At 37.9% G+C, this 25,979-nt stretch overlaps 1 protein-coding gene across 1 annotated transcript; it reads left to right on the top strand.

Moving 5' to 3' along the window:
- The first annotated feature begins 19,063 nt into the window (after positions 1 to 19,063).
- On the top strand, positions 19,064 to 25,417 carry SMR3A (submaxillary gland androgen regulated protein 3A). The gene is made up of 2 exons (XM_055315256.1): positions 19,064 to 19,117; positions 24,821 to 25,417. The coding sequence occupies exons 1-2, from the start codon at positions 19,064 to 19,066 to the stop codon at positions 25,415 to 25,417; spliced, it is 651 nt and encodes a 216-aa protein (XP_055171231.1).
- The last annotated feature ends 562 nt before the right edge of the window (positions 25,418 to 25,979 follow it).

Raw genomic sequence — 25,979 nt, 5'->3', positions numbered from 1 at the left:
CTACCTAAACAGTTAAGGTCTAAGCTGTCAAGAAGATATTCTGCAAAATTCCAACGAGTTCCTGGAAGTCCATGTGGTCACTCTGTTCGTCATGAAGCCCCCAGAGGCCACCATCCCCTCCATCTCCCTCACCATCCCCACATCCCACATGGACCGTCATTCAGACCTACATTGCCACCTGAGAACATTATCTATCCTAGTTCTCAAGCACCATCAGCCCCTTTTAGTGCTCCTCCAACCATAATTTACACCACTGCCACTGTGCTGCCACCACCACTGCTTTCACTGCCTCTGCCCAAAACACTGAGAGTGTTGCATCCAGCACTAACAGCTTCCAGTGCCCTCCAACCTGAGGATATCACCAATGCCCTTGAAGCTGACACTACTACCCCTGCCCCAGTAGCTGACACTACTACCCCTGCCCCAGTAGCTGACACTACTGCTGTCTATCAGCAACAAGAGCTTCAGTAAATTCCACAACTGTCCAAGATTACAAATGCACCAAAGCACTAGAAGACAAAGACAAACTAAGGTAAACAATATTTTCCAAAATATTTTCTAACTAAATGAGTAACTTTAAGACATGTTGAAATAAAACCAGGTAGTTTTTCCCATATCAAAAAAAAAAAGTTTCTAACTCTGCCATATGAACTAGGAACTCTTAATCCTTTTTATTTCAAAACTAAACTTGGGGGGGCATCTGGGTAGCTCAGTTGGTTAAGTGACCAACTCTTGATGAGATCCACATTATACTCAACACTGGGCAGGGAGCCTGTTTAAGATTCTCTCTCTCTTCTCTGCCATTCCCCTACCATTCTTCTCTCTCTCTTTCTCTCTCTCTCTCTCTCTCTCTCTCTCTCAAAAAGAAGCAAACAAAAGAAAAACCCTAAAAAACTAAATTTAGTCTTCTTGAGTTGATAAGTTATATCTACAAACCCAATGCTAGCAAATTCCTACAAAAGAAAGATATATGTTAAAAAGTCCACTAATGTGTATGCATTTGACCTTCTGTCCCCAATGCTAAAATGTGCTTTATTTTCCTGAAATAATCACTTATAATTAGGGCCTTAGTAAATAAAAGTCAATTTATACTTCAAAGTGTATTAAATCCCACAAAGTGCGGACTTGACATAAAGAAGTGCTCCTTTTCTTCTTTCAGGACTTACCAACTCTAATAAGTTTAGCAAATATTACAATTAGCCTTTTGAGAATAAAAATATAAACTAAATCACAGCCCAAAGAAGAACTCTCTTGTTATACTGAAACATACACATCATCCTTAAGAAACATCAAAGAAATTGGAGAACATCACATATTGCTCTATTTCTTTTTTTAAAAAGATTTTATCTATTTATTCATAAAATAAATGAGAGAGAGAGAGAGGCAGAGTCATAGGCAGAGGGAGAAGCAGGCTCCATGCAGGAAGCCTGATGCAGGACTCAATCCTGGGACCCCAAGATCATACCCTGAGCCAAAGAAAGGCAGGTGCTAAACCGCTGAGCCACCCAGGGATCCCCACATATTGCTCTATTTCTAAATACAGGTTGATCCTAATTACAAAGATAAATGAGAATTATCCCAATTATATAACATAAAAAGATACCAATTGCAGAACATTTAGAATAGTTCCAACACTGTTATTACACTGAATTGTCCTTGTACTAATTCTCATTTAATACTCATAGCACGCTTGTAAAGCTGATTATCACTGTCTCCCTTTAAAGATGAGGAAGCTGAAGCTATGAGAATTTATGGGACTTTCCAAAGACTACAAAATTTAAATGGCAGACTAGTCTTCAAACTCAGATAGATTTAACTCAGGAGTCCCAGCTTCCATGTTCTTTCTAGCATTCAGCCATTGTTTTTTTTATTTATTTATTTATTTATTTATTTATTTATTTATTTATGATAGGCACACAGTGAGAGAGAGAGAGGCAGAGACACAGGCAGAGGGAGAAGCAGGCTCCATACACCGGGAGCCCGACGTGGGATTCGATCCCGGGTCTCCAGGATCGCGCCCTGGGCCAAAGGCAGGCGCTAAACCGCTGCGCCACCCAGGGATCCCGCATTCAGCCATTGTAAAACAACTGGATGGAGCTAGAGAGTACTATGCTAAGAGAAATAAGTCAGAGAAAGACAAGAACCATATGATTTTACTCATATGTGGACAAAAGAACAAAAGGGGGGGGAAAGGAGTGAGAGAGGCAAACCAAGAAACAGACTCTTAACTACAGAGAACAAACTGATGGTCACCAGAGGGGAGGTGGTGGGGGGGATGGGTGAGATAGCTGATGAGGATTAAAGAGTGCATTTGTTGTGATGAGCATATGCATGGGTAGCATATGGAAGTGCTGAATCACTATATTGTACACCTGAAACTAATATTACACTGTATGTTAACTAACTGGAATTTAAATAAAATTTAAAAAAAAACAATGGAAGAAGAAAGAGCTTACATACTTTTAATTAATGGCTCATGGTATTTTGTTTTGTTTTTACAGATCCTGAAAGACTGAATACTGATATATTATGATCACCATCTATCACCATTTTGATTTTAACAAAAATATAGGAAAAAAAAATACAAAAATAAAGGGATGTGGGTTCTTATTGTTTCTTCTTTAGTTTTGCTATACTGTACAGATTTCCAAAAATAATATGATTCATGCATTTGATCACATGTGTTGGTATCCTTTTCATTTCTTGTAGAGTGATGGAAGTATTACTGGCACTTTCATTCTTTCAGATGGTTCTATAACATGCAAGGTATGTGTCCAGAAAAATTGTAAATATTTCATAGGTAAAAAAAAATTATTTGAAATCACTCCATATAAGAGTCTGTTAAAATATTACAAGGCTCAGAAATGGCTTTTCTTGGTGATATAAAATACCAGTGCAGTGTTATGCTATATGTTGGCAAATTGAAACCCAATAAAAAAATTAAGAATAAATTAAAAATAAAACCTATTTCAGGCTGAAATTCAAAAAAAATACCAGTGTATTTAGTCATAACAAAATAATTACATGTAAGTAATTTGTATAAACTATAATTTATATATATATATGTACATATAAAGTTACATCTATGATAAAAATTACAAAGAAGTGGTGCAAATGCAATCCTACCCTCAAAGAGATTATAATCCAATAGGACACATTTTCAAGAAATATAGAAAGAGTAAGTTAAATTTCTACAATCTACAGATATTCTTTTTCTGAATATCTCAAACACTATTTCTTCATCTAAAGAGGTATTTTTCCCAGGGATTGTTCAATTGATACTTTGTACCATTCCACGAATCATTTCACCCAGAAATATGTTAGATCAATTTCTAGTTGATAAATTAATTCATCCAAATGATTTAGTAAAATTTAGATCTAGGTCAGGGAACAGAAGAATATAAATATAAGCAATTCTATCACTTATTCCTCAAAGACTCAAGTGGCAAAGATAGAAACAAGGCAATGAACCAAAGCTGTATAAGGAATATATAGTAAATATTATATGTAAAGGCACAAACAATAATGAGCAAACAGGGGAGGACATATTTACTCCCCTTTAGGAAGAGCAAACACTTGTGAAAAACCTATAATGGATAAGCTATTATAGGAGACAGAAATAATCACAAAATCTTGGTATTGAAGGGTTGAAAGTAACTTCAGTAGCTAAGGACACACAACCCAGTCCTGAAGGAGTAGGAAGTGAAGGTTAAGATGGTACATAACTATGATGAAGGTCACAAAGAAACGATCCCCAAAATTTAGTACTGAATTTCACTGAGGAGATTTTTTTTTCCCCAAGTTTCATGGAAGACATGAAAAGGGAAGGAATGATTTTAACAGGCAGGAAAAAAAGGAGCCTCACTGCTGGATAAAAACAGCAAACACATGAAGGCAAAAGACCAAATAGCATTCATATCCACACCCCCTAAATATTTACTAACCTAACACTATTGTGAGGCTTGCAATTCTGGGAATTCAAAAATGGATAAAATACATACCACACTGTCCGGTTGTTCCTAATCCCACCAAAGTTGGCCGTGAATACAGGACATATCTAGAAAAACAGATATCAGAATGGGAAGTCATCATGTTATCGTGGAGCAAAATCAGGAATTTGGATTAATTCTAAAGAAAAGAATTAGGGGCACCTGGTAGCTTAGCAGGTTAAGTGGCTAACTCTTGGCTTCTTGGTTTGGGCTCAGGTTATAATCTCAGGGTCCTCTCTCCCTCTCTCACTTTCTCTCTCTCTCTCTCTCTAATAAATGTTTTTAAAATTTTTTAAAAAGAAAAGAGAATTAATAAAGGTTTTACCACGGAAGACACCTGTAAACAATATCTATAGAAAATATCTTATAAACAATAAAAACACTTCACTTCTTACATGTCCGAAACTCCATTCTAAAAGCTTGACATACAATATCATAACTCTACAAAATAATAATATTGACATTCTAGACATAGGGAAACTGAGGCACATAGAGGTTAATCAACTACCCAAGGACACATAGTAGGTTAATCAAGAGCAGGCATTCAAACCTAACTAATCTAGCCCATGTTCTTCATTTCTGCCAAAAATGTCCAGAACACCTGAAATGAAGAAACAAATTAGGGATCTACTGTGATGGGCCAGTCAGCTTTGTGTTCTGCTTATCCTGGAAACTTGTAAGGGAAAAGTTTCGTTCAAATAGGACTGTGCAAATCCACATTAATGTAATTCATAGTGTCTTTATCATCAGCAATAGTTCAGAGCACGTTTCATTTTAATCATAAGTTCTCCTATATGTTTATTATTGTACAATGAAAACAAGAGAGAAAGGAGGAGAAGTGAAGGAAGGAACAGAACTGGAGGGAGAAATGCAGGAGGAGGAGTGATAAATGTAGAATCATAAGAGAAACCCATACTTAAGACAGAAGAAAGAAAAGCAAGAACAGTAGATAGAAAAGGAGCTATCAGAGGTGAAAGAACTAAGAAACTTTTTATAAAAGCCAAGAGTAGGGCAGCCCAGGAGGTTCAGGACTTTAGCGCTGCCTTTGGCCCAGGGTGTGATCCTGGAGACTGGGGATCGAGTCCTGCACCAGGCTTCCTGCATGGAGCCTGTTTCTCCCTCTGCCTGTGTCTCTGCCTCTTTGTGTGTGTGTGTGTGTGTCTCATGAATAAAAAAATAAAAACGCCAAGAGTAGAAAAAGGTTTCACAATGTTTCAACACTTTTTAAAAGAGAAGAAAAAAATAAAGTATAAGGAGCACATAAACAACAAAATGTTTAGAACAAGTTTCAATGTTGTCCAAATCACAAAAAAGTTAAGGGGTAAAAAGTAAATGATCAACATGATCAACAAAAGAGGATTTGCATTAAAGAGACCAAAAGAGACAAGCTGATGGCTTGAAAAAGTAATTCAATCAAAAGCATCACTTTGTATTAGGAAAGATGAATTAGGAATTATATACAGTTGAAAATGAGAAATTGAATGCCCAATTTTTAAAAGTCAATAAATAATAAAACTATATCCCAGAGAAAGCAGAAGGAATCAGGCTTTCTAAGAAGAAAACTGCTTCTTTACAAGAAACAAATAGACTCTCACAAGTGGAAGCTAGTGATTTTTCATCCATCCTCAATCACATGGAAATGAAGTGGACTTATCATTCTCTCAGCTGTGACCTCCTAACTGGAGTAGATGGTACTAGTGTCCCTAATAATTTATTTCCACTTCCCTTATAAAAAGAGAATTTTACATTTCTACTCATTGCCAGCAGGCATGCAGGGCATCCCATCCACATACCCCACACAGAATATACCTCCCTATCTCATTGCCAGGCTTGCACTAGGACCTACCTGCACTGGCTGCTGAAATGTGAGCTCAAGTCATGGAAGGCAAATCAAAAGCAGGAATTCCATCACACCTGCTCTCTTGCTATTTTCCTTTCTACTATAAGAGCTCCATATGCTAAATAGAGACTGTTTCTTCAACCTGATCCTAGAATAAGAAGATACACACAATGGAGCTGCAGAAACATCCCCCCAACAGTTGCCAACATGTGACCTGAAAGATTTGTTTTTATTAGACATTAAGATTTTGCTGTGGTTGTTACTGTTGTAAAGTCAACTAGGCATACAGACCATTACTCTTTCAATCTTCTAAAAAACTATTCCCAATTAAATGAAGGCTGTACCATTTAGCCAGTCCTCCTCCTTCACGTCTTCATTGCTGCTGTCAATCAAGCTCTCAGTCACCACTCTCACTCTGAAGAAAGTAGGATTGACAATGTTTATCCCCAGTGCCACCATAGTTCTGGGAAATGTCACAGTCCACACTGACCATCCATTAAAATCCAGGTTACTCCATTCTTTGATCTCATTTTTTCCTTTCTTTTTTTAATCTCCTCATCTTGAACGATCTTTACATCTCTTCAGTTACACAAGTTACCTGGACCTTCCTATCATCACACAGATATACCCCACTCTTAAAGTCATATATCAAGACATACCTGATCAAAATATCTTTGGTCGGGATCCCTGGGTGGCTCAGCGGTTTGGTGCCTGCCTTTGGCCCGGGGCGAGATCCTGGAGTCCCGGGATCGGGTCCCGCGTCGGGCTCCCGGCGTGGAGCCTGCCTCTCCCTCTGCCTGTGGCTCTGCCTCTCTCTCTATGTCTGTCATAAATAAATAAAAAAATCTTTTAAAAAAATATTTTTGGTCAAAACTTCCCATTCTCCCAGATATTGCACTCAGTTATTCTCTCTATAGCAACTCTTTAAACTCTTTCTATTCTCCAGTTCCTGGACCGTTTACCACCTCCTTAGAGTATCCTCTTCAACTTTCTTTCATATTCAACTTAGATTTTTATAATTCATCATTTCAAACACTAGCTTGCAAATATCTTCAACTTTTTAAAAATGTTTTTTCTAATAGCTCAAAATCTGATAAAATCCCAATCTTTGATTAATAGAAATAATTACTTTCTCTGCATGTATATGCAATCTACCTAATGGTGCTGAGGAAAATTACACAACTTTACAGACAACACTAAAATTTGAGGCCTTGAAACTCAAAAGGCCCCTCACATCTGCCTGGCAATCCTACTCTATTTCCCATTTTCCTCTCCAATTTTTCCATTTGTCTATTGCTAATATCTTCCACATAACAGACCTACAGACTCAAACCCATCTCACTTGCAGTTGAAATATTTCTGACAATTCTTACTCATATTTTTCATGGCAGTTCCATCTGTTGTTATTTATTCAGGATTCCTGAGAAGCCCTGTTTTTGCTATTTGCCCATACTACTATTATATCCTACAGCCTGGGTTCAGTGTTAACTACATACAAACTATTATTTTTTTCATTATCTTGGCTCACATATCTCTACTGTCCTGAAAAAACCTTTTAATTTTATGCATATGTCTTAGTCAAGTTTAACCCTCTTGGCTAAATTACCAACTTCTTCCTGTAATTTTACCTGATTAATGGCATTTTCCTTGACATTGTTCTCTTCTTCACCTCCCTAATACACATCCTTAAATCCCTTCAAAATCTCTTGATTCTGTCCATTTCTCTGTAGTCTCATTACCGTATCTTTAGACCATCTGGACAACTGTAACAGCTTTCTAGAAGGTCTTTCTTCTTCCAGTTTGACATTCCACTATCCACTCTCCATATAGCTCTAATGCCTGGAGTAGGCAAAATCAAAACTATCTGTTAAAAAACTAAACCTGAATATGTCAATTAGGTACTGAAATCAGGAGTTATTCTTCACCTAGAACAGTGATTCTCTATTGGGAATGATTTTGACCCCTAGAGGACATTTGGCAATGTCTAGAACATTTTTAGGCATTACAGTTGAGAGAGCCTACTGGCATCTACAGGGTAGAATCCAGGGATGGACAATACAGTCCTCCACAAGAAAGAATTATCTGATCAAAAATGTCAAGTGTCTAGATTGAGAAGCCCTATTGTAGACTATGTCCAATTTTAGATTCTTTAAAATTAGAAATCAAGGCAGGAATTTAGGGACATCAATGGTGTTAACTGAATTAATAGCTCCAATTTTTCACAACTCCCTTTATACAAGCCCAATGATTGTACCCTCTTGCACTGTCTCCAGGCTTCATCATTAGCATATTTTGGCATTACGACATTGCAATTGAAAAAAAAAAGGCAGAGATCTGTAAAGACATTTACGCATTTCTGTTTTTGTTTCTGAATTCCTCACATCACTATGAGAACACACCCAGACTACTTGAAGGATAAGAGAGACATGTGAAATACAGCTGAACTGTCCTAGTCAAAGCTATCCTAGACCAGCCAGCCCCAAACAACTCACCAGCTGAACATAGACACATAAGCAAGCCCAGAGAAGAGCAACAAAGCCTAGTCAGACCAGGGAAACTTCCAAGCAAACATGCAGACTTACAAGAAATATTAAACAGTTACTGTGTTAAGCCATCAAGTTTTCCAGTGGTTTGTTACACAGAAATAGCTAACTAGTATACCCTAAAAATCAGTCTATATCTCCTGGGCCCATTCTTCCCTAATCAGTGCCCTAAACTAGATACTACGTATATGCCTAAGTTGAGGGTTCAACTTTCTCTGGACCTCTGTTATTCTAATAATTGAGTCCTGAGTGTGGTCCTCAAATATTTCTGCCTTCTAACCACAGGAGACTGAAGTATCTTTACACAGTGTAAGGGTGGCCTTCTGGCCTTCACATCTAATCATTAATAGCCTTTCCTTATCTTTTTCCCAAAGTATTAGTTGCTCCCAATAATAGTTTCCAGTAAAAATGGAATTGTCTATTTCCAGCCTTTAGTTGCTCACAGTATAATTTATGAAACATTTGTGTTGGAATTATCTATGGTTATCTACTAACACTGCAGTTTCCTAGGACCCACCCCAAACCTAATAAATCAGAACCTCAGTCACTGAGTCCCTGTATGTTTCGGGGGGCATCCCTGTATTTTTAGTTATCACTACCTCCTAGGTACTTATCATGCACATCGAGATTTAGAACAAATGTGTGGGACCATGAAGACGTCCAGAAGGAGATTAATGGGAAAGCTACTGAAACTGGCCTTCAAACAGCTAACACAATGTGTTCAAAGGTCATACAATTTTATCAAATTTGCAAGAGTAAGACACTTAAATTACCATCAGTGAACACTGTCTTCTCTTACTATTCCAAATTCCTCTTGGGCACACACACCTCCCCTCATATAGGTGGACTTTGAATGGCTCCGACCATTGTGTATCCATATTTCTTCCTATAAGATGACCTTGGAGTAGCTGCAGGTATTTTCTAATTATAATTTCATATTCTTTTTCTTAAAGTCAGCTTCCAAAATTACATAAGCAGTAGGCCCCTCAAAAGTTACATCTGCCTGTAATGGAGACAACAATTTGATTTTATCATTTTACAAAGGAAAAAAAATAAGCCCTTGAACTTTCCCAAGGTTCATAGGTGGCAATATCAATTCTGGGACTGAGGTCTTTCGAATTCCGTCTCAGAGAACAAGACGCTATTTCCCCTCAAAATATGAAGTTGTTATTTAAGGTATTTGTACTAGCTTTTAGGCTATGACATGTAAATCTTCATTATGTTTTAGAAGACTTTTTATTTTTAGAGTCCTTAAAAAAATTATAAGTAGCAAATTCTTACCAGTAGACTATGAGAAATTCTTTTAAGAATAAATCTTATTAAACAAGCCTGATATAGCCTTACTACTAACTCTGCCCCTCTCTGAGGCTCTTACTCCATTTAAAAACAAGGATGTAAAGGGCGCCTAGGTGGCTGAGTCAGTTGACCATCTAACTCTTGATTCTGGCTCATGTCATGCTCTCAGGGTCATGGAACGGAGTCCTGTGTTGGGCTCTGCGCTGGGCATGGAGACTGCTTGAGATTCTCTCCCTCAGCCCCCCACCCCTGATCACTTGCTCCCTCTCTCTCTAAATAAAAATAAAGAAATCTTTAAAAGTCAAGGTGTTAATTTTTTCCCATGTCTTAATCTTCTTTTGCATATTAAGTGAAAAATAAATATAACATGATTTATTAACTAACAAATGTATTTATAGTTTACATTTTTAAAGTATTTGATCTAGTTTACAGAGAAAACATGCATACAACCATATTTAGAAAAATAAAATATGAAAAAAGGAAATATATTTTGGAAATTAAGATAAAGCCAGGAGATAACCTAATATCTCTTTCTAATAGAGATCTTGTAAGGATAACAAAATTTGTCTGATTACATAATTGAAGTTATCAATCTAGCAAAAATCTGATTAAAGGGCAACTACATACGTATTTACAGTCACATACTGGAGACATTCTGGTTAAACTGTGAAGGTCACATTCACATTTACTGTAGAATGTGTTCTCTGCTTGAAAATGAATGAGAAATTTTCTCATGGCACTTAACAGGAAGGAAAGATACTTCTCTTAAGCAATCACTGTGATTTTATTTTATGATATTGTGCATTTTTTATCTGATTGAATTTTTCTTTTAACTCTGGCCGCTTGAAAGTGCAGGGAAAAATTTGTAACCAACTTTCTGGCCTGAGTCTGATGCAGAATCTATGCTGTACAGTCATTTACAGCTTTTCTGCAATCTGCAAAGTCTATTATTAATCCTACCTCATTGTGCTTGACTTTTTCAATTCAATAGAGTAAGTTTTCTCTTGGAACCTAACAGTATCATTAACAATCCTACACAACAAATACTTCCACACAAAATTTTTTAAGCAATCTGTAAGTTCAATAGCATGACACATATTTAAAATGTTGTTAACCCAGAAGCCAAATCATCTACTTCTAAATAATCTAAGAGAAGCATTCATATGTTTTCCATGGGTCCAAAGAAAAGAGTTATTACTAAGGCTGCAAAACAGGACAGCGAACTTCAAATATGTTGCTGTATGACCGGGTTTAATTCTGCTAAATTTAATTACATCAGGAAAATATTTTCTTCCTGTCACATAAGTCTCTGAACTAACAAAGGTTAACTCCACTGTCTCCTTGAGTTTTCTGTGACCAGAAACTTGATTTTTTAAGGTAATGTTCTAGAAAAGTATTCATTCAGGATTAAAGCCATGAATTCACTGAAGATTAACTTGAGTGATTTTTCCTATTTATTAACAGATGTGTGCTTTTGTTGGCTTATGTTGCTCTAATTTTCTGTTGCTCATAACCCATTCGGAAATCATCTTTCAGTTTTGCCAATGTTCATCCTAAGTACTCCAGAGCCAATGATCCATTACAAGGTAGATCACAGATGCATTCGAAACACTTGGCTATTAAATATATTGGCATCCAAATAATAAAGAAGAGATACTTATCTTTTGACAAACTGAATTATAGTCAGACAAGAAAGTAGTTTATTGAAATTTCTATGCTAATTTAGAGATAGAATCATCTTCACTATTTGGGCATTATAATTGTTCAGTAACTAATAAGGGCCTAAGGTTAGCATACCAGTAATACATTTTATTACACATGATTATGTCAGAATTTTTAAGACAGGGGGTGGGGCAAGATGGCAGAGGAGTAGGGGTCCTCACCTCACCTGGCCCCATGAGCACACCTACATAACTTTCAAACCATCCTGAACACCTACAAATCCGACCTGAGATTTACAGAGAGAACAGCTGGAACACTACAGAGAGAAGGGTTTCCACTTCTAACAGGTAAGAAGGCAGAAAAATAAAAATAAAAAAAATTAAAAAAGAATCCAGTGGGGGAGGGCCCCATGGGGAGCCGGGCTGAGGCCAAGGCGAGAGCCCCCAGGTCAGGAGAGCCCCACCCGGAGCAGTGGGAACTTCACCAATCCCCGGGATTCCTCCCCAGAGAAGTGCAACCAGGGACCTCGGGCAGGACCAGGAGGGGCCGCGGGGCCTCCAGCCTCCCGGGGTCACTCACAGAGGAGGGGCGCCCGGGGAGAACGCTGCACCCCACGGCCAAGCTCGGGAGAGGGCTGGGGCTCCGGGGGGGGGCCTCGGGGAGAAGCCGGGGGTCAGGCGGGGGCTCCGGGGGGGGTGGGGGATCTGCACCTGCTGCCTTTGGGAGCCGCGGCCCCGGGAGCGCGATGCCCCCGGCGCAGGTCCCGATCCCAGGGCGCCGGGGACACGGCCAGGATCCTGCGCTCCCCCCGGGGACAGGCGGAGGCGGGGAGGACCCAGGACAGCGAGGACGCTCCTGCCCCGGGGCCCCCAGCTGTGCAGGGCAGCGCCCCCCGCCCCGGGAGCACCCAGGCCCCTGCAGACCGGGAGACTGCGGTGGTTACTGGGGAGCTCACTCCAGGGCTGGGGACCTGGCCGCCACCGGTGGTGGTGTACCTCCTGCTGTCACCCTGTGCCTGGGGGGGGGATGGGGCCTCCAGGGAACAAGGGCCTCACGGGGTCAACACCTACCACTGAGCCCGGCACCCAGCGGGGGGGGGGGGCAGCTCTCCCAGGTGCACACACCTGAGAACCAGCACAGCAGGCCCCTCCCCCAGAAGACCTGCTGGAAGGACAGGGGAAGAGCAAGTTCTGGACCAAGCAGCACTAGGAAGCTCCAAGGAAAGTCGAGGGATTTACAGTATATAGAACCAGAAGATACCCCTCCTTCTTTTTTTTTTTCTTCCTTTTTCCAGTACAACTCGTTTTTAGCCTCACTGCATTGAGCAAAATGACTAGAAGGAAGAACTCACCACAAAAGAAAGAATCAGAAACAGTCCTCTCTCCCAGAGAGTTACAGAATTTGGATTACAATTCAATGTCAGAAAGCCAATTCAGAAGCACAATTATAAAGCTACTGGTGGCTCTGGAAAAAAGCATAAAGGAATCAAGAAATTTCATGACTGCAGAATTTAGATCAGCCCCAAATTAAAAATCAATTAAATGAGATGCAATCCAAACTGGAGGTCCTAATGATGAGGGTTAATGAGATAGAAGAAAGAGTGACATAGAAGACAAGTTGATGGCAAGGAAGGAAGCTGAGGAAAAAAAAAAGAAAAACAATTAAAAGATCATGAGGAAAGGTTAAGGGAAATAAATGACAGCCTCAGAAGGAAAAGTCTATGTTTAATTGGGGTTCCAGAGGGTGCTGAGAGGGACAGAAAGCATATTTGAACAAATCATAGCTTAGAACTTCCCTAATTTGGGGAGGGAAACAGGCATTCAGATCCAGGAGACAGAGAGGTCCCCCCCTAAAATCAATAAAAACCATTCAACACCTCGACATTTAATAGTGAAACTTGCAAATTCCAAAGATAAATAGAAAATCCTTAAAGCAGCAAGAGATAAGAGATCCCTAACTTATATAGGGAGAAATACTAGATTAACAGCAGACCTCTCCACAGAAACCTGGCAGGCCTGAAAGGGCTGGCAGGATATATCCAGGGTCCTAAATGAGATGCAGCCAAGAATACTTTATCCAGCAAGGCTCTCCTTCAGAATAGAAGGAGAGATAAAGAGCTTCCAAGATAGGCAGAAATTGAAAGAATATATGACTACCAAACCAGCTCTGCAAGAAATGGACCCTCAACTCTATGGTCAACTAATATTTGACAAAGCAGGAAAGACTATCCACTGGAAAAAGGATGGTCTCTTCAATAAATGGTGCTGGGAAAATTGGACAGCCACGTGCAGAAGAATGAAACTAGACCATTGTCTTACACCATACACAAAGATAAATTCAAAATGGATGAAAGATCTAAATGTGAGACAAGAATCCATCAAAATCCTAGAGGAGAACACAGGCAACACCCTTTTTGAACTCAGCCACAGTATGTAACTTCTTGCAAGATACATCTATGAAGGCAAGGGAAACAAAAGCAAACATGAACTATTGGGACTTCATCAAGATAAGGAGCTTCTGCACAGCAAAAGAAACAGTCAACAAAACTAAAAGACAGCCTACAGAATGGGAGAAGATATTTGCAAATGACATACCAGATAAAGGGCTAGTATCCAAGATCTATAAAGAACTTATTAAACTCAACACCCAAGAAACAATCCAATCATGAAATGGGCAAAAGATATGAACAGAAATCTCACAGAGGAAGACATAGACATGGCCAACAAGCACATGAGAAAATGCTCCACATCAGTGGCCATCAGGGAAATACAAATCAAAACCACACTGAGATACCACCTCACACCAGTGAGAATGGGGAAAATTAACAAGGCAGGAAACAACAAATGTTGGAGAGAATGTGGAGAAAGGGGAACCCTCTTGCACTGTTGGTGGGAATGTGAACTGGTGCAGCCACTCTGAAAAATTGTGTGGAGGTTCCTCAAAGAGTTAAAAATAGATCTGCCCTGCTGGGGATTTACCCCAAACATACAGATGCAATGAAACGCGGGGACACCTGCATCCCAATGTTCATAGCAGCAATGTCCACAATAGCCAAACTGTGGAAGGAGCCTCGGTATCCATGGAAAGATGAATGGATAAAGGAGATGTGGTTTATGTATACAATGGAATATTACTCAGCCATTAGAAATGACAAATACCCACCATTTGCTTCAACGTGGATGGAACTGGAGGGTATTATGCTGAGTGAAGTAAGTCAATCGGAGAAGGACAAACATTATATAGTCTCATTCATTTGGGGAATATAAAAAATAGTGAAAGGGAATAAAGGGGAAAGGAGAGAAAATGAGTGGGAAAAATCAGTGAGGATGACAGAACATGAGAGACCCTTAACTCTGGGAAACAAACAGGAGTAGTGGAAGGGGAGGTGGATGGGGGATGGGGTGACTGGGTGACGGGCATTGAGGGGGGCACTTGATGGGATGAGCACTGGGTGTTATACTATATGTTGGCAAATCGAACCCCAATAACAAAATCCAAAAAAAATTATCCTGAATCATTCTGTTGTGCATTTGAAGCTAATACAAGGCTATATGTCAATTATCTTCAACAATATATACATTTTAAAAATTATTTGGGGATCCCTGGGTGGCGCAGCAGTTTGGCGCCTGTCTTTGGCCCACGGCGCGATCCTGGAGACCCGGGATCGAATCCCACATTGGGCTCCCGGTGCATGGAGCCTGCTTCTCCCTCTGCCTGTGTCTCTGCCTCTCTCTCTCTCTCTCTCTCTCTCTCTCTCTCTCTCTGTGACTATCATAAATAAATAAAAAATTAAAAAAATTAAAAAAAATAAAAATTATTTGATGTGTGAAATAAAATCTACCTATCTAGTACAAAAAAAAATTTAAGACAATGAAATTAAGCACAAAAACTTATAACTAAGATCAACTCTCAAAGTGGGGCTTCTTTGTTCCTACACCATCTATGACTTCAAAGAGATTTTTTGACTACCTAAAGATTTTTAAAACACTAAACATTTAAATATTCTGTGACTTTAACAACTAGCATTATGTCTTACACCCAACAGGTATTCAATAAATGTTGAATGAGTAGATGAATTAATAAAGGAATAACTAAACTCTGTGACATGAAAATTAGAAATATTCACATCTTACAAATTAAGGAATTGAGGCACGATAAGGTAAAATAACTTGTCCAATATTATCCAGCAAGTAAATCTGGTACTGGGCTTTGAAGTAAAATGACCTGACCATAATTTCCCTTGATTAATCTCTGCAGCATACTATAACATATAATGTTAGTTATGTATATGAAGGTTATTTAGATTTGGAAGGCAACATCGAATACTGGTTAACTCAGTATTCAGACCTGAAGTGAGCAGAGGTTGATTCATTAGCATCCATGTGTAAAACAAAGATGATGACTACTCATTTCATCCTGTCATATGCTCTATGGTAAAGGCTTAACAAATAAGAGCCATAATATTATCATGTAACAATTAATTAAAAAAAGGACAAATTGTATTATGACCTAAAATATGAAAAATTTTTCTTAAAGCCCGAGTTTATAAATAATGTAAAGCTGTGGATTTCTTTTTTTTTTTTTACAAAATTTACTGAATGATAGTAAAGTGATAGTACAAGTCCTGAAAGGGTTGCCCAAAGCTGTAACTTTAATGTAGATAACCACCTCAAAATAAAAATATGTTTAATTTCCCAATAATCAAAAACTTTAAATTTCTCAAGTTAATAGCAAGCACCAATGTAAATTAATTTTAAGATTTTATTTATTTATTTCAGTGAGAGAGCACAAGTGGGGGTGGGGGGGAAGGCAGAGGGAGAAGCAGATTCCCTGACAAGTGGGGAGCCCAATGTAGGGCCCAATCCCAGGACCCTATGATCATAACCTGAGCCAAAGGCAGATGTTTGACTGAACCACCCAAGTGCCCCACCAATGTAACTTTTTAAAATACAATATCAGACTACTGTTTAAATTCTTCATTAGCAAAAGGAAACATCCTTAAAAATGTCCATTTAAGGATCTTTCAAATAAATATCTTGCAATAATTACAGACACAGTTAAGGTTGAAAAACTGCATGAATCTTGGCTACCACTAGATATTTTTTTTCTTGCTATTTTCAAATCTCAGATCAAATCTTTACCCTGGAATTCATTTTTGTCATCTTTCGAAAACATTTACTAAACTAAGCCAATGTTCTCTAAATGGAAGAAATAATATATAGGACCAGATATGTGAAAATGCCCAAGTATAAAGGAGTAATACAATTTCATTATTTCAGTTGAAAGAGAAAATAGAAACCCACAAGATATAGCACAGTGGTCCAAACAATCAAGCAATATATTTGACGTACCCTGTTCATAACTGGCCACAATACTAAGTATGTGATATTTAGCAAAATCTATTTAGTAATGGCCTCTAATTTTAATTCTAGGTGTGTTATTTGCAACGACATGGATGGAGCTAGAGTATATTATGATAGGCGAAACAAGTCAGTCAGAGAAAGACAAATACCACATGATTTCACTTATATGTGAAATTTAAGAAATAAAAGAGATGAACATAGAGGGAGGGAGAGGAAAAAAAAAGAGAAGGGAAAAAGAGAAAGAGAAGCAAACCATAAAAGAATCTTAACTACAGAGAACAAACTGAGGGTTGATAGAGAGAGGTGGGTGGGAAATGGGCTAAATGGGTGATGGGTATTAAGAAGGGTACTTGTGGATGTTGTATATACATGATGAATCACTGAATTCTACACCTTAAAGTAATATTACACTATACATTAACTAATTGGAATTTTAATAAAGGATATTATGAACAACCTTACAGCAAAAAAAAAATTATCTACTTAGATGAAATGTCCTTTTAAAAATTTACTAAATAATATAAAAAGAAATAGAAAAATAATAATTCTAGGTTTTTCCCAACAAAGTCTCTAGACTTTTTACTGAGTTAAATTTTAAAACAATGTGATTTTTTAAATTTCCCACATAATGCAGCTAGCTTTTAGATAAAATTGGAAATATGGTGATAGTAACACATAACAAAAACTGACCCATTAAAATTACTTGAAATAAAACAGCTTATGCTTGTTCTTTAAAACAGAGGCAATGGTGCACCATAAGCTCTAGGTTATTTTATTAAGACAAAAAGACATTATGACTCTTTGTGTGATATGTTTCCTCAAAAAACACCAAATATTGAATGGGTCAAAGCTCCTCTGAAATGAAAAAAAAACATGCAGAAAAAAGATTGCAAAACTGGCAACAACAACTTTCCCGTCTTTTGTTTTAAGAACAGCAACCCACAAGTTATTTTATCTTCCAACTTAGTCTTACCTTTATTATCACAGACATCCACTCCAGTATATATAAGAGTTGAGATTTCTTGCTCCTTTCCCTCCTGCATTTGTCACCTAATTGGCAGGAGTCATTGTGACCAGTGGAATAATCAGCCCCAAGAATTCTCTCACACAACGGTAGGTACATGGAATATGAACTGAAGAACTCTTACTGTGAATATCAAATTGTTCTCAGACTTTCAGAGATGCCATCTTCATGGGCTTTTTATAGAACATTCATTTTCACCAAAGGAATAATATATACCTTACATGAAATTTGGTAAGTCATAATATGCATTGAATTTTAAGAAATTTTAGGAAATTCTGTATGTCAGAGTAAATGCTGGGCACTTGGAACAATAAATCCATCCAATTACTTTTCCCTTAATGCTTTTGAACTTCATATTGGCTGGACTACCAACACAGATATAACTCTGAAAGAACTATATTCTACAGTATATTTTTATTATTGGTTTTGCTTTTTTTTTAACTTTTTATAAAAATGTGTCATAGGAAAAGGGATGCTTAAAGAAATGACCATATGCACATCTAATAAAATATTCACTGAAATTTTGTCCCTAGGATTCTTTCAAGATTAGGACTGTTCAACCAACACATTTAACCAATGGTCAGAACTTGTCAGAAAACCAGTCTGCATAAAGGTGCATTGAGTCACTTTCCCAGAACTCAGGCTAGCATATACTTGAAATATATTGTAAATTTAAGACCTATTGAGAGTAAAATACTTAGACACCTCTCTTTTCTCTTCCCTGATCTTTGATGTATCATATATGAATTTTTAGAATTAGAAACTGCTCATCATAGACTAAAATAACTTGGATTATTGTTAGAACTAGGATATATATTATGTGATAATTTTTCTTTAGACTACATCCAACCGGGTGCTTCTTTTCCTTTCCTTATTTTTGAGATGCCCCAAGAAATTAAATTAAAAACATATGATCTAGTTAAAACATTAATACCTCAAACATAAGCCTGCAGAAATCTATAAAGTAATGCAACCACTATGTAATAATACCAAGATGTTCAAATACAAAAAGGTACCATTTCAAAGTGGTTACTTCTGAAAGCAAAAACTTTAGTCATCAAAGCTTCCACTGAGTAAAACACTTTAAGAACAACCTTTTGACATTACCTCCAGTGTTCATTTACAAGTCAAAAGTGAAAACTAATTCCACCATTTTATAGTTAAATGTTATAAGCCTACCAATATTGCTCCAAAATAACACTAGGCAGATTTCTTAAAATGCTACAGTACTACTCCTGTACTAGGTCATAAGCAGAGTTGGAATACATTCCAAATAATATTTTTTTTTCTTTAAAGGAATGCTGATCAGCCATTCATTGTGCTTACTTTCAGGGGTAATAGTAAGAATGAAACCACTATGCCTGATCATGGGCCTTTTGGCTCTTGCAACATGTTTCTTGGTAAGTCTCATCAATCATGTTTTCACATTTTTTCTCACAAATTTTAATTCAGATTTCTTTTTTACATGTTTTAATGTTACCCTTTCTTATATATTAGTAGCTATCAATCATTGATGAAACACAGTTCTAGTGCTTTAAATTTAAAGTCTAATTTAATTTAAATAGGCACACATGGCTTAGAGCTACCATACTGGACATTTTTATTAATATTTTATTTATTTATTTATTTATTTATTTATTTATTTTTTTATTTATTTACAGAGAAAGAGAATGAGTGGGGGAAAGGGCAAAAGGAGAGGGAGAGGGAGAATCTCAAACAGATTTAATGCTGAGCAGGGTTCCATTTCATAACCCTGAGATCATGACCTGAGTCAAAATCAAGAGTTGGACATTTAACCGACTGAGCCACTGGACAATTTAGATCCATGATATCAGACTGCATTATACAGATGTGTATAGATGCGGGTCCTCATATATTAATAATTTCACAAGTAGACAAGTTTATTTCAAATTTTTGATCCAATATACTTAAAGACACTATATGAATATCCTTGAATATGTTTTTTAATATCACTAGGACTTTTTCCTTATCTATAAAATGAGATACTCAAAATAAAGTTTTTCTCCACATAGGGTTCGTGTATCACTTATTCAAATATAGTACTCTGGGTCTCAACCCAGAATGAATAAGGGTGTCTTAGAGGAGGGAATATACATTTTGCCATGGACTCAGGAGTTAACATTTATGTTAACACCTATAATGTATAAAGGATTGAGTTAAGCAACACAGAAGCTCCTAAATATTCAAAGTTGCAAGAGATTTAAAAAAGCCACAGGTTTAAAAAAAAAAAGCCACAGGTTTCTGGGCTTTTTTTAAGCATTAGAATGAAAATTAATCATAATTAATAACTATAACTATGGAATTAATCTCTTCTCAAACTGAAATTAACCTACCCCTGTTATTCCTACCAAGGAACTGTAAAATCTATTAAAAATCAAAAATCAAATGGAAGGGAAAAAACTTATTTTTTCAGAAGACTACAACTCCTACAAAACAGGCAATGTAAATTTATATCATTCTGAAACATGAAACAGTGCTTCTTCTCCCATCTACTCTCAGAAACTTGAATAAAAGCTGGTAATTAAATAGATAATTCAGGCAGTCTGAGCTTGACCATATTACTTCTACGTGCATTATAGATGTGACATAATTTTTGATAAACCAATTAAATATATTTAAAAGGTTATGTCTTACTGATGCGATCTTAAAGCTGATTTTCAATATATGTCTCAGTATATAAAAGAAACACTTTATTTTAAAGGATCAGGCTTTGATTATCTAAACAATGTTTGGGTTTTTTTGAAAAATAAACCTTAGAGTTCCAATAATATAAGAAATTTAGCATAAGCAGTTTATTTTTATTATATAAAAACTGTTTAATAAAATTTAAGGTTCATTTTTAAAACTCTCTTAGCAAACAGGATTGAAGGAAATTTCCTTAATCAGATAAAAGTTATCTTCAAAAGATGAGGTTGTCTTTGGGACTCAGCTCTAGTATCAGTCTGTTCTTTCCTGATCTAACAGACCTGCTGATCTTCTCCTTGCCCCATTCTGAAAGGGAGAAGAAAGGGAGCCACACAGGTCATCAAGATGTCTCCTCACTCTCACAGCATAAGCAGTTTAAATAGAAATAGGCTTTTCAACAACTTAATTGTATGAAATTCACGATGATTAATAACTACTGAAATATAGAAACACAAGGGTAGAATAGAATATCATTTGTTTATGAGAGGGTAAGTAGAACATTGAGTCTTCATTCTGTTAAAGGTAATTTTCCAAATGCTTTATAGACATTAACCCACTTAATCCTCAAAACAAATCTAATAAAGGGACTACTATTAATCTTATTAAAATATAAATAAATTTAGGTTCAAGGTATCTATGTCTTAGCTGGATTGTTCATAAACCAAGTAATACAGGAAATTAGCTGCAAATACATAGCTTTGCTATAAAGGAAAGTGGTGAAAAGAGAGTAATAGCAACACGAGTTCCCGGTTGAAAGTGGAGTCTTTTTTAAAAAGTAAATTGAACATAAATGATGATTGTTTTCTAAAGAAAACAAGCCAGTTAAAAGCCAAATATTGAAGTGCAAGGGGAAAGGGAAAAGTGACAGAGCTCTGAGGGAATAGTTCTAAAAGAAAAGGAAATATGTAGATTTTTAATGACTTTGTGGTGTGTGGCCAGTAAAGTAATGAAGTTTGTTTCTTTTTTTTTAATAAATTAATTTTTTATTGGTGTTCAATTTACCTACAGAATAACACCCAGTGCTCATCCCATCAAGTGTCCCCCTCAGTGCCCGTCACCCATTCACCCCCCACCCCCGCCCTCCCCCCTTCCACCACCCCTAGTTCGTTTCCCAGAGTTAGGAGTCTTTATGTTCTGTCTCCCTTTCTGATATTTCCCACACATTTCTTCTCCCTTCCCTTATATTCCCTTTCACTATTATTTATATTCCCCAAATGAATGAGAACATACACTGTTTGTCCTTCACCAATTGACTTATTTCACTCAGCATAATACCCTCCAGTTCCATCCACGTTGAAGCAAATGGTGGGTATTTGTCATTTCTAATGGCTGAGGAATATTCCATTGTGTACATAGACCACATCTTCTTTATCCATCATCTTTCGATGGACACCGAGGCTCCTTCCACAGTTTGGCTATTGTGGACATTGCTGCTAGAAACATCGGGGTGCAGGTGTCCCGGCGTTTCATTGCATCTGTATCTTTGGGGTAAATCCCCAGCAGTGCAATTGCTGGGTCGTAGGGCAGGTCTGTTTTTAACTCTTCGAGGAACCTCCACACAGTTTTCCAGAGTGGCTGCACCAGTTCACATTCCCACCAACAGTGTAAGAGGGTTCCCCTTTTCTCCGCATCCTCTCCAACATTTGTTGTTTCCTGCCTTGTTAATTTTCCCCATTCTCACTGGTGTGAGGTGGGATCTCATTGTGGTTTCGATTTGTATTTCCCTGATGGCAAGTGATCTAAATGTGAGACAAGATTCCATCAAAATCCTAGAGGAGGGGTGGCGCAGCGGTTTAGCGCCTGCCTTTGGCCCGGGGCGCGATCCTGGGGACCCTGGATCGAATCCCACGTCAGGCTCCCGGTGCATGGAGCCTGCTTCTCCCTCTGCCTGTGTCTCTGCCTCTCTCTTCTCTCTCTCTCTCTCTCTCTCTCTCTCTCTCTCTCTCTCTCTATCATAAATAAATAAAAATTAAAAAAAAAATCCTAGAGGAGAACACAGGCAACACCCTTTTTGAACTTGGCCACAGTAACTTCTTGCAAGATACATCCATGAAGGCAAAAGAAACAAAAGCAAAAATGAACTATTGGGACTTCATCAAGATAAGAATCTTTTGCACAGCAAAGGATACAGTCAACAAAACTCAAAGACAACCTACAGAATGGGAGAAGATATTTGCAAATGACATGTCAGATAAAGGGCTAGTTTCCAAAATCTATAAAGAACTTATTAAACTCAACATCAAAGAAACAAACAATCCAATCATGAAATGGGCAAAAGACATGAAGAGAAATCTCACAGAAGAAGACACAGACATGGCCAACATGCACATGAGAAAATGAAGTTTGTTTCTAATTGCTTGCATCGTTTTGGAGTAGGAGGAAAGTTATACTGGTGGGGTGGCTGAGGGCTCAGCAGCAGGTAAAGAACCTTTTTTTTTTTTCTTTTTAGAGGCAGAGAACTTTAATAAAATTGGCATAAATGTGGAAAATTATAGGCCTCTGCAAATAAGGGTTAGTCAACCTTAAGACACTTGAAAAGATTGCAGGGCAGTGCTAAGGGACCATAAGTTTGTGATGGTACATCTGCTACCATTGTTCAAAAACCTGGAATTAGGAATCGGGGAGACAGATGATTTAGAAGATGTAATCATAAGGTTTAGGTTTTGCAAGGACAAAGTGCCAAATAAACAAACAAAAGATGGGGGACAGCAAGAAAGAAACGCAGACATGTGTCCTGAATAAACCCTCAGGAGAGCAGGACTTGTGCTTTCATCCCTACAGCACTGGCTGAGTTTCCCCCCATTCTTCTCCCTGTTCTACCTTATTTCAGCTTCCTTACAAAGTCTGTCTTCCCAATTACATGATCCTTAGTCTTTCCTCTATCCAAAAATAATCACTCTAAATTTCTAATGTATTTGTTTCCTTCACTATTTTCCAACTATTTTCATTTCCAAAATCCACTTTTCAAAAATTGTAACCACTATACTAGGTGTTAACATAACAAATAGTAGCATATAACATTTATTGAGCACAATACCTGAGCTAACCAGTACCCTAAGCACTTTATAGGTAGTGTTTCACAATAAATCTTGACTTGAATCTGAGACACCTGACCCACCTGAAATTTCAGACAACCTCAAAAATTGTCTCAAACTTTCAGGCGGCAGGGGTGGGGTACTGCATCTTTGGAATTTTCTTCATTAAAAACCATGGGTAGGGGGGATTCTCATTATAAACTATAAAAAGGTTTCAAAACTTTACAAAGCCATTGAAACAAAATTAAAATTATACTTAATCTTAACACCCAGAAATAAACATGACTACCATTTCTTTAAAAAAAAAGGTAGGTACTTATATGAACATCATTTTTCAGATGAAGAAAGTCTCAAAAAGGATTCCACATCACACAGTCTCTAAGTAGCAGAGGCATTAAGCTCTGTCATTCTGCTATCATTCTGCTTCTGTTTGGGCCACTTTGTACTGCCTTGTACTGTAGCTGCTTAGTCTATAGACTCACAAGAAGCATTTTTGCATGCCCACAGCTCCTACTTTAGCGTATGGCACAAAATAGATGCTCAATAACATGTTTCACAGTTTTTGTGCTCAAAGCCTGAAACAATCCTGAACTCTTGAATAAGATATATAAGAGATAGTTTCCCCATTTGGAATTAATTCCAATGACAGGCTCTACCAAAAGCACAGAATAGGATTTTACCTACAATTTTTTTTCCCATCAATACTATCTCGGCTTTCATTTGAGAGCCAAAGCATTTAGCGGGTGAAAGAGAAATTCTCACTTTTCACAGTCTGAAAGTCTGTATTGAAGAACTTAGATACATATATAATAGTTTTCTATTGCTATATAACAAATTACCACAAACTAGTAGCTTTAAAAAATTCATTTATTATCTCACAGTTTCTTTGGTCAGACCCTGGCCTTGGCTTGGTTGGATTCTCTGTTCAGGGTCCCAAAGGGCTAAAAAGGTACTGTCAGAACTATATTCTTTCCTGCAGCTTAGGGTTTTCTTTTCAAATTTGCATGGCTGTTGGCAGAATTCAGCCCCTTGTTTAAAGGACTGGGGTCTCCACTTTCTAAATGTGGGCTATAAGCATGGGGCCACTCCTAGCTCCATTTACTTCCATGTAGTCTTCTCCACGTTTCTTTGCTTTAAAGCTAATAGAAGAGCACATGCTGCAGCTTCAAATCTCTCTGACATCTGTGTCTGACCTGTAGAACCTATTTCAAAAGAACTCACCCAGTGTGGTCATGCCAGTATGTGCCAGTAGGGAGCAGGAATCCTGGGAGCAGCCTTAGCATTCTGCCTGCCACAGACAGTAGACATTCGCTTGACGTTGAAATACCCGATTAAAAATTGTTCACTTCTGTTTTCCCACAGCCCACTGAGAGTCACAGTGGTCCCAGGAGACAATATCCTTCTAGGCCACTGCCGCCTCCTCCTCCTTTTGGTCTAGGATTTGTTCCACCCCCTCCTCCACCTTATGGCCCTGGAAGAATTCCACCCCCTCCTCCACCTTATGGCCCTGGAAGAATTCCACCCCCTCCTCCACCTTATGGCCCTGGAAGAATTCCACCTCCTCTTCCACCCTATGGCCCCGGAAGAATTCCACCTCCTCCTCCACCTTATGGCCCAGGTTATTCATATCTACCTTTCCAACCAAGGCCTTATCTGCCTGGATCTCCATTCATCCCACATATTCCCTTTATTCCTGTACCCCAAATACAAACTACAACAGGCTCCATTACAACCACAACAGATGCCACTACCACCCAAACAGACTCCACCATCCCCACAACTACTGCTTCGACTGCCCAGAAGACAACCACTGCTTCGACTGCCCAGAAGACAACCACTGCTTCGACTGCCCAAAAGACAACCACTGCTTCGACTGCCCAGAAGACAACCATCACTTCAACTGCCCAAAAGACAAGTCAGCAGAACTTTTTAGATAAACTTATTTCATTTTTTGGATGAAAATGAGATATTCCATAAGCTCTGAGATTTGGGGATGAATAATTTTAAAAAGAAACTACAAAACAATCCACACAAATATGACAACAAAGTGAAAATAAAAAGTTGAGCCATAATATGAAACCACCAGTGTTATCATGAGTGCCAACAGTTTATCCCCCCATTTTCCACCCCAGTGAAAATTAGTGCTGTCAGAAGCCTGGCCTTATAACATGAAGTGAAGCACATAATTAGGGAAAAATACAGTAAGATATCTAGACTTATACTTAGGGTGATAGAACTGGAAAATAGGCCCCCTTGACCACAATCCACCATACAACTACAAAACACAAAATAACATGCTAATACATATTTAAATTAAATAATCTTAGGTCTCCCCACAGCATTCCCCTGAAATATTCCTAAGTACCACCTGATCATTAATTATAAAAAAGCTTTCACATTAATCCACTCAATTCCAGAATAAAAATGTCTCTCTAGCAAATCAAAAAAATTTAAATTAAATATGGGGCACAAGTCTTGGAATTTGACATGAAAACTCATTTTCCAAGCTAAGGAAGAGATA

This window comes from Nyctereutes procyonoides, unplaced genomic scaffold (genome assembly GCF_905146905.1).
Source record: "Nyctereutes procyonoides isolate TBG_1078 unplaced genomic scaffold, NYPRO_anot_genome, whole genome shotgun sequence".
Lineage (NCBI taxonomy): Eukaryota > Metazoa > Chordata > Mammalia > Carnivora > Canidae > Nyctereutes > Nyctereutes procyonoides.
Note: the sequence above shows the minus strand (reverse complement) of the source record. Positions and strands in the feature narration are given on the sequence as shown.

Bases quoted from the DNA above. Each gene is read 5' to 3' on its own strand.
- SMR3A (XM_055315256.1), top strand. From the start codon at position 19,064: ATGAAACCACTATGCCTGATCATGGGCCTTTTGGCTCTTGCAACATGT. The intron at 19,118-24,820 runs GTAAGTCTCATC...GTTTTCCCACAG, and splicing joins CTCTTGCAACATGTTTCTTG to CCCACTGAGAGTCACAGTGG.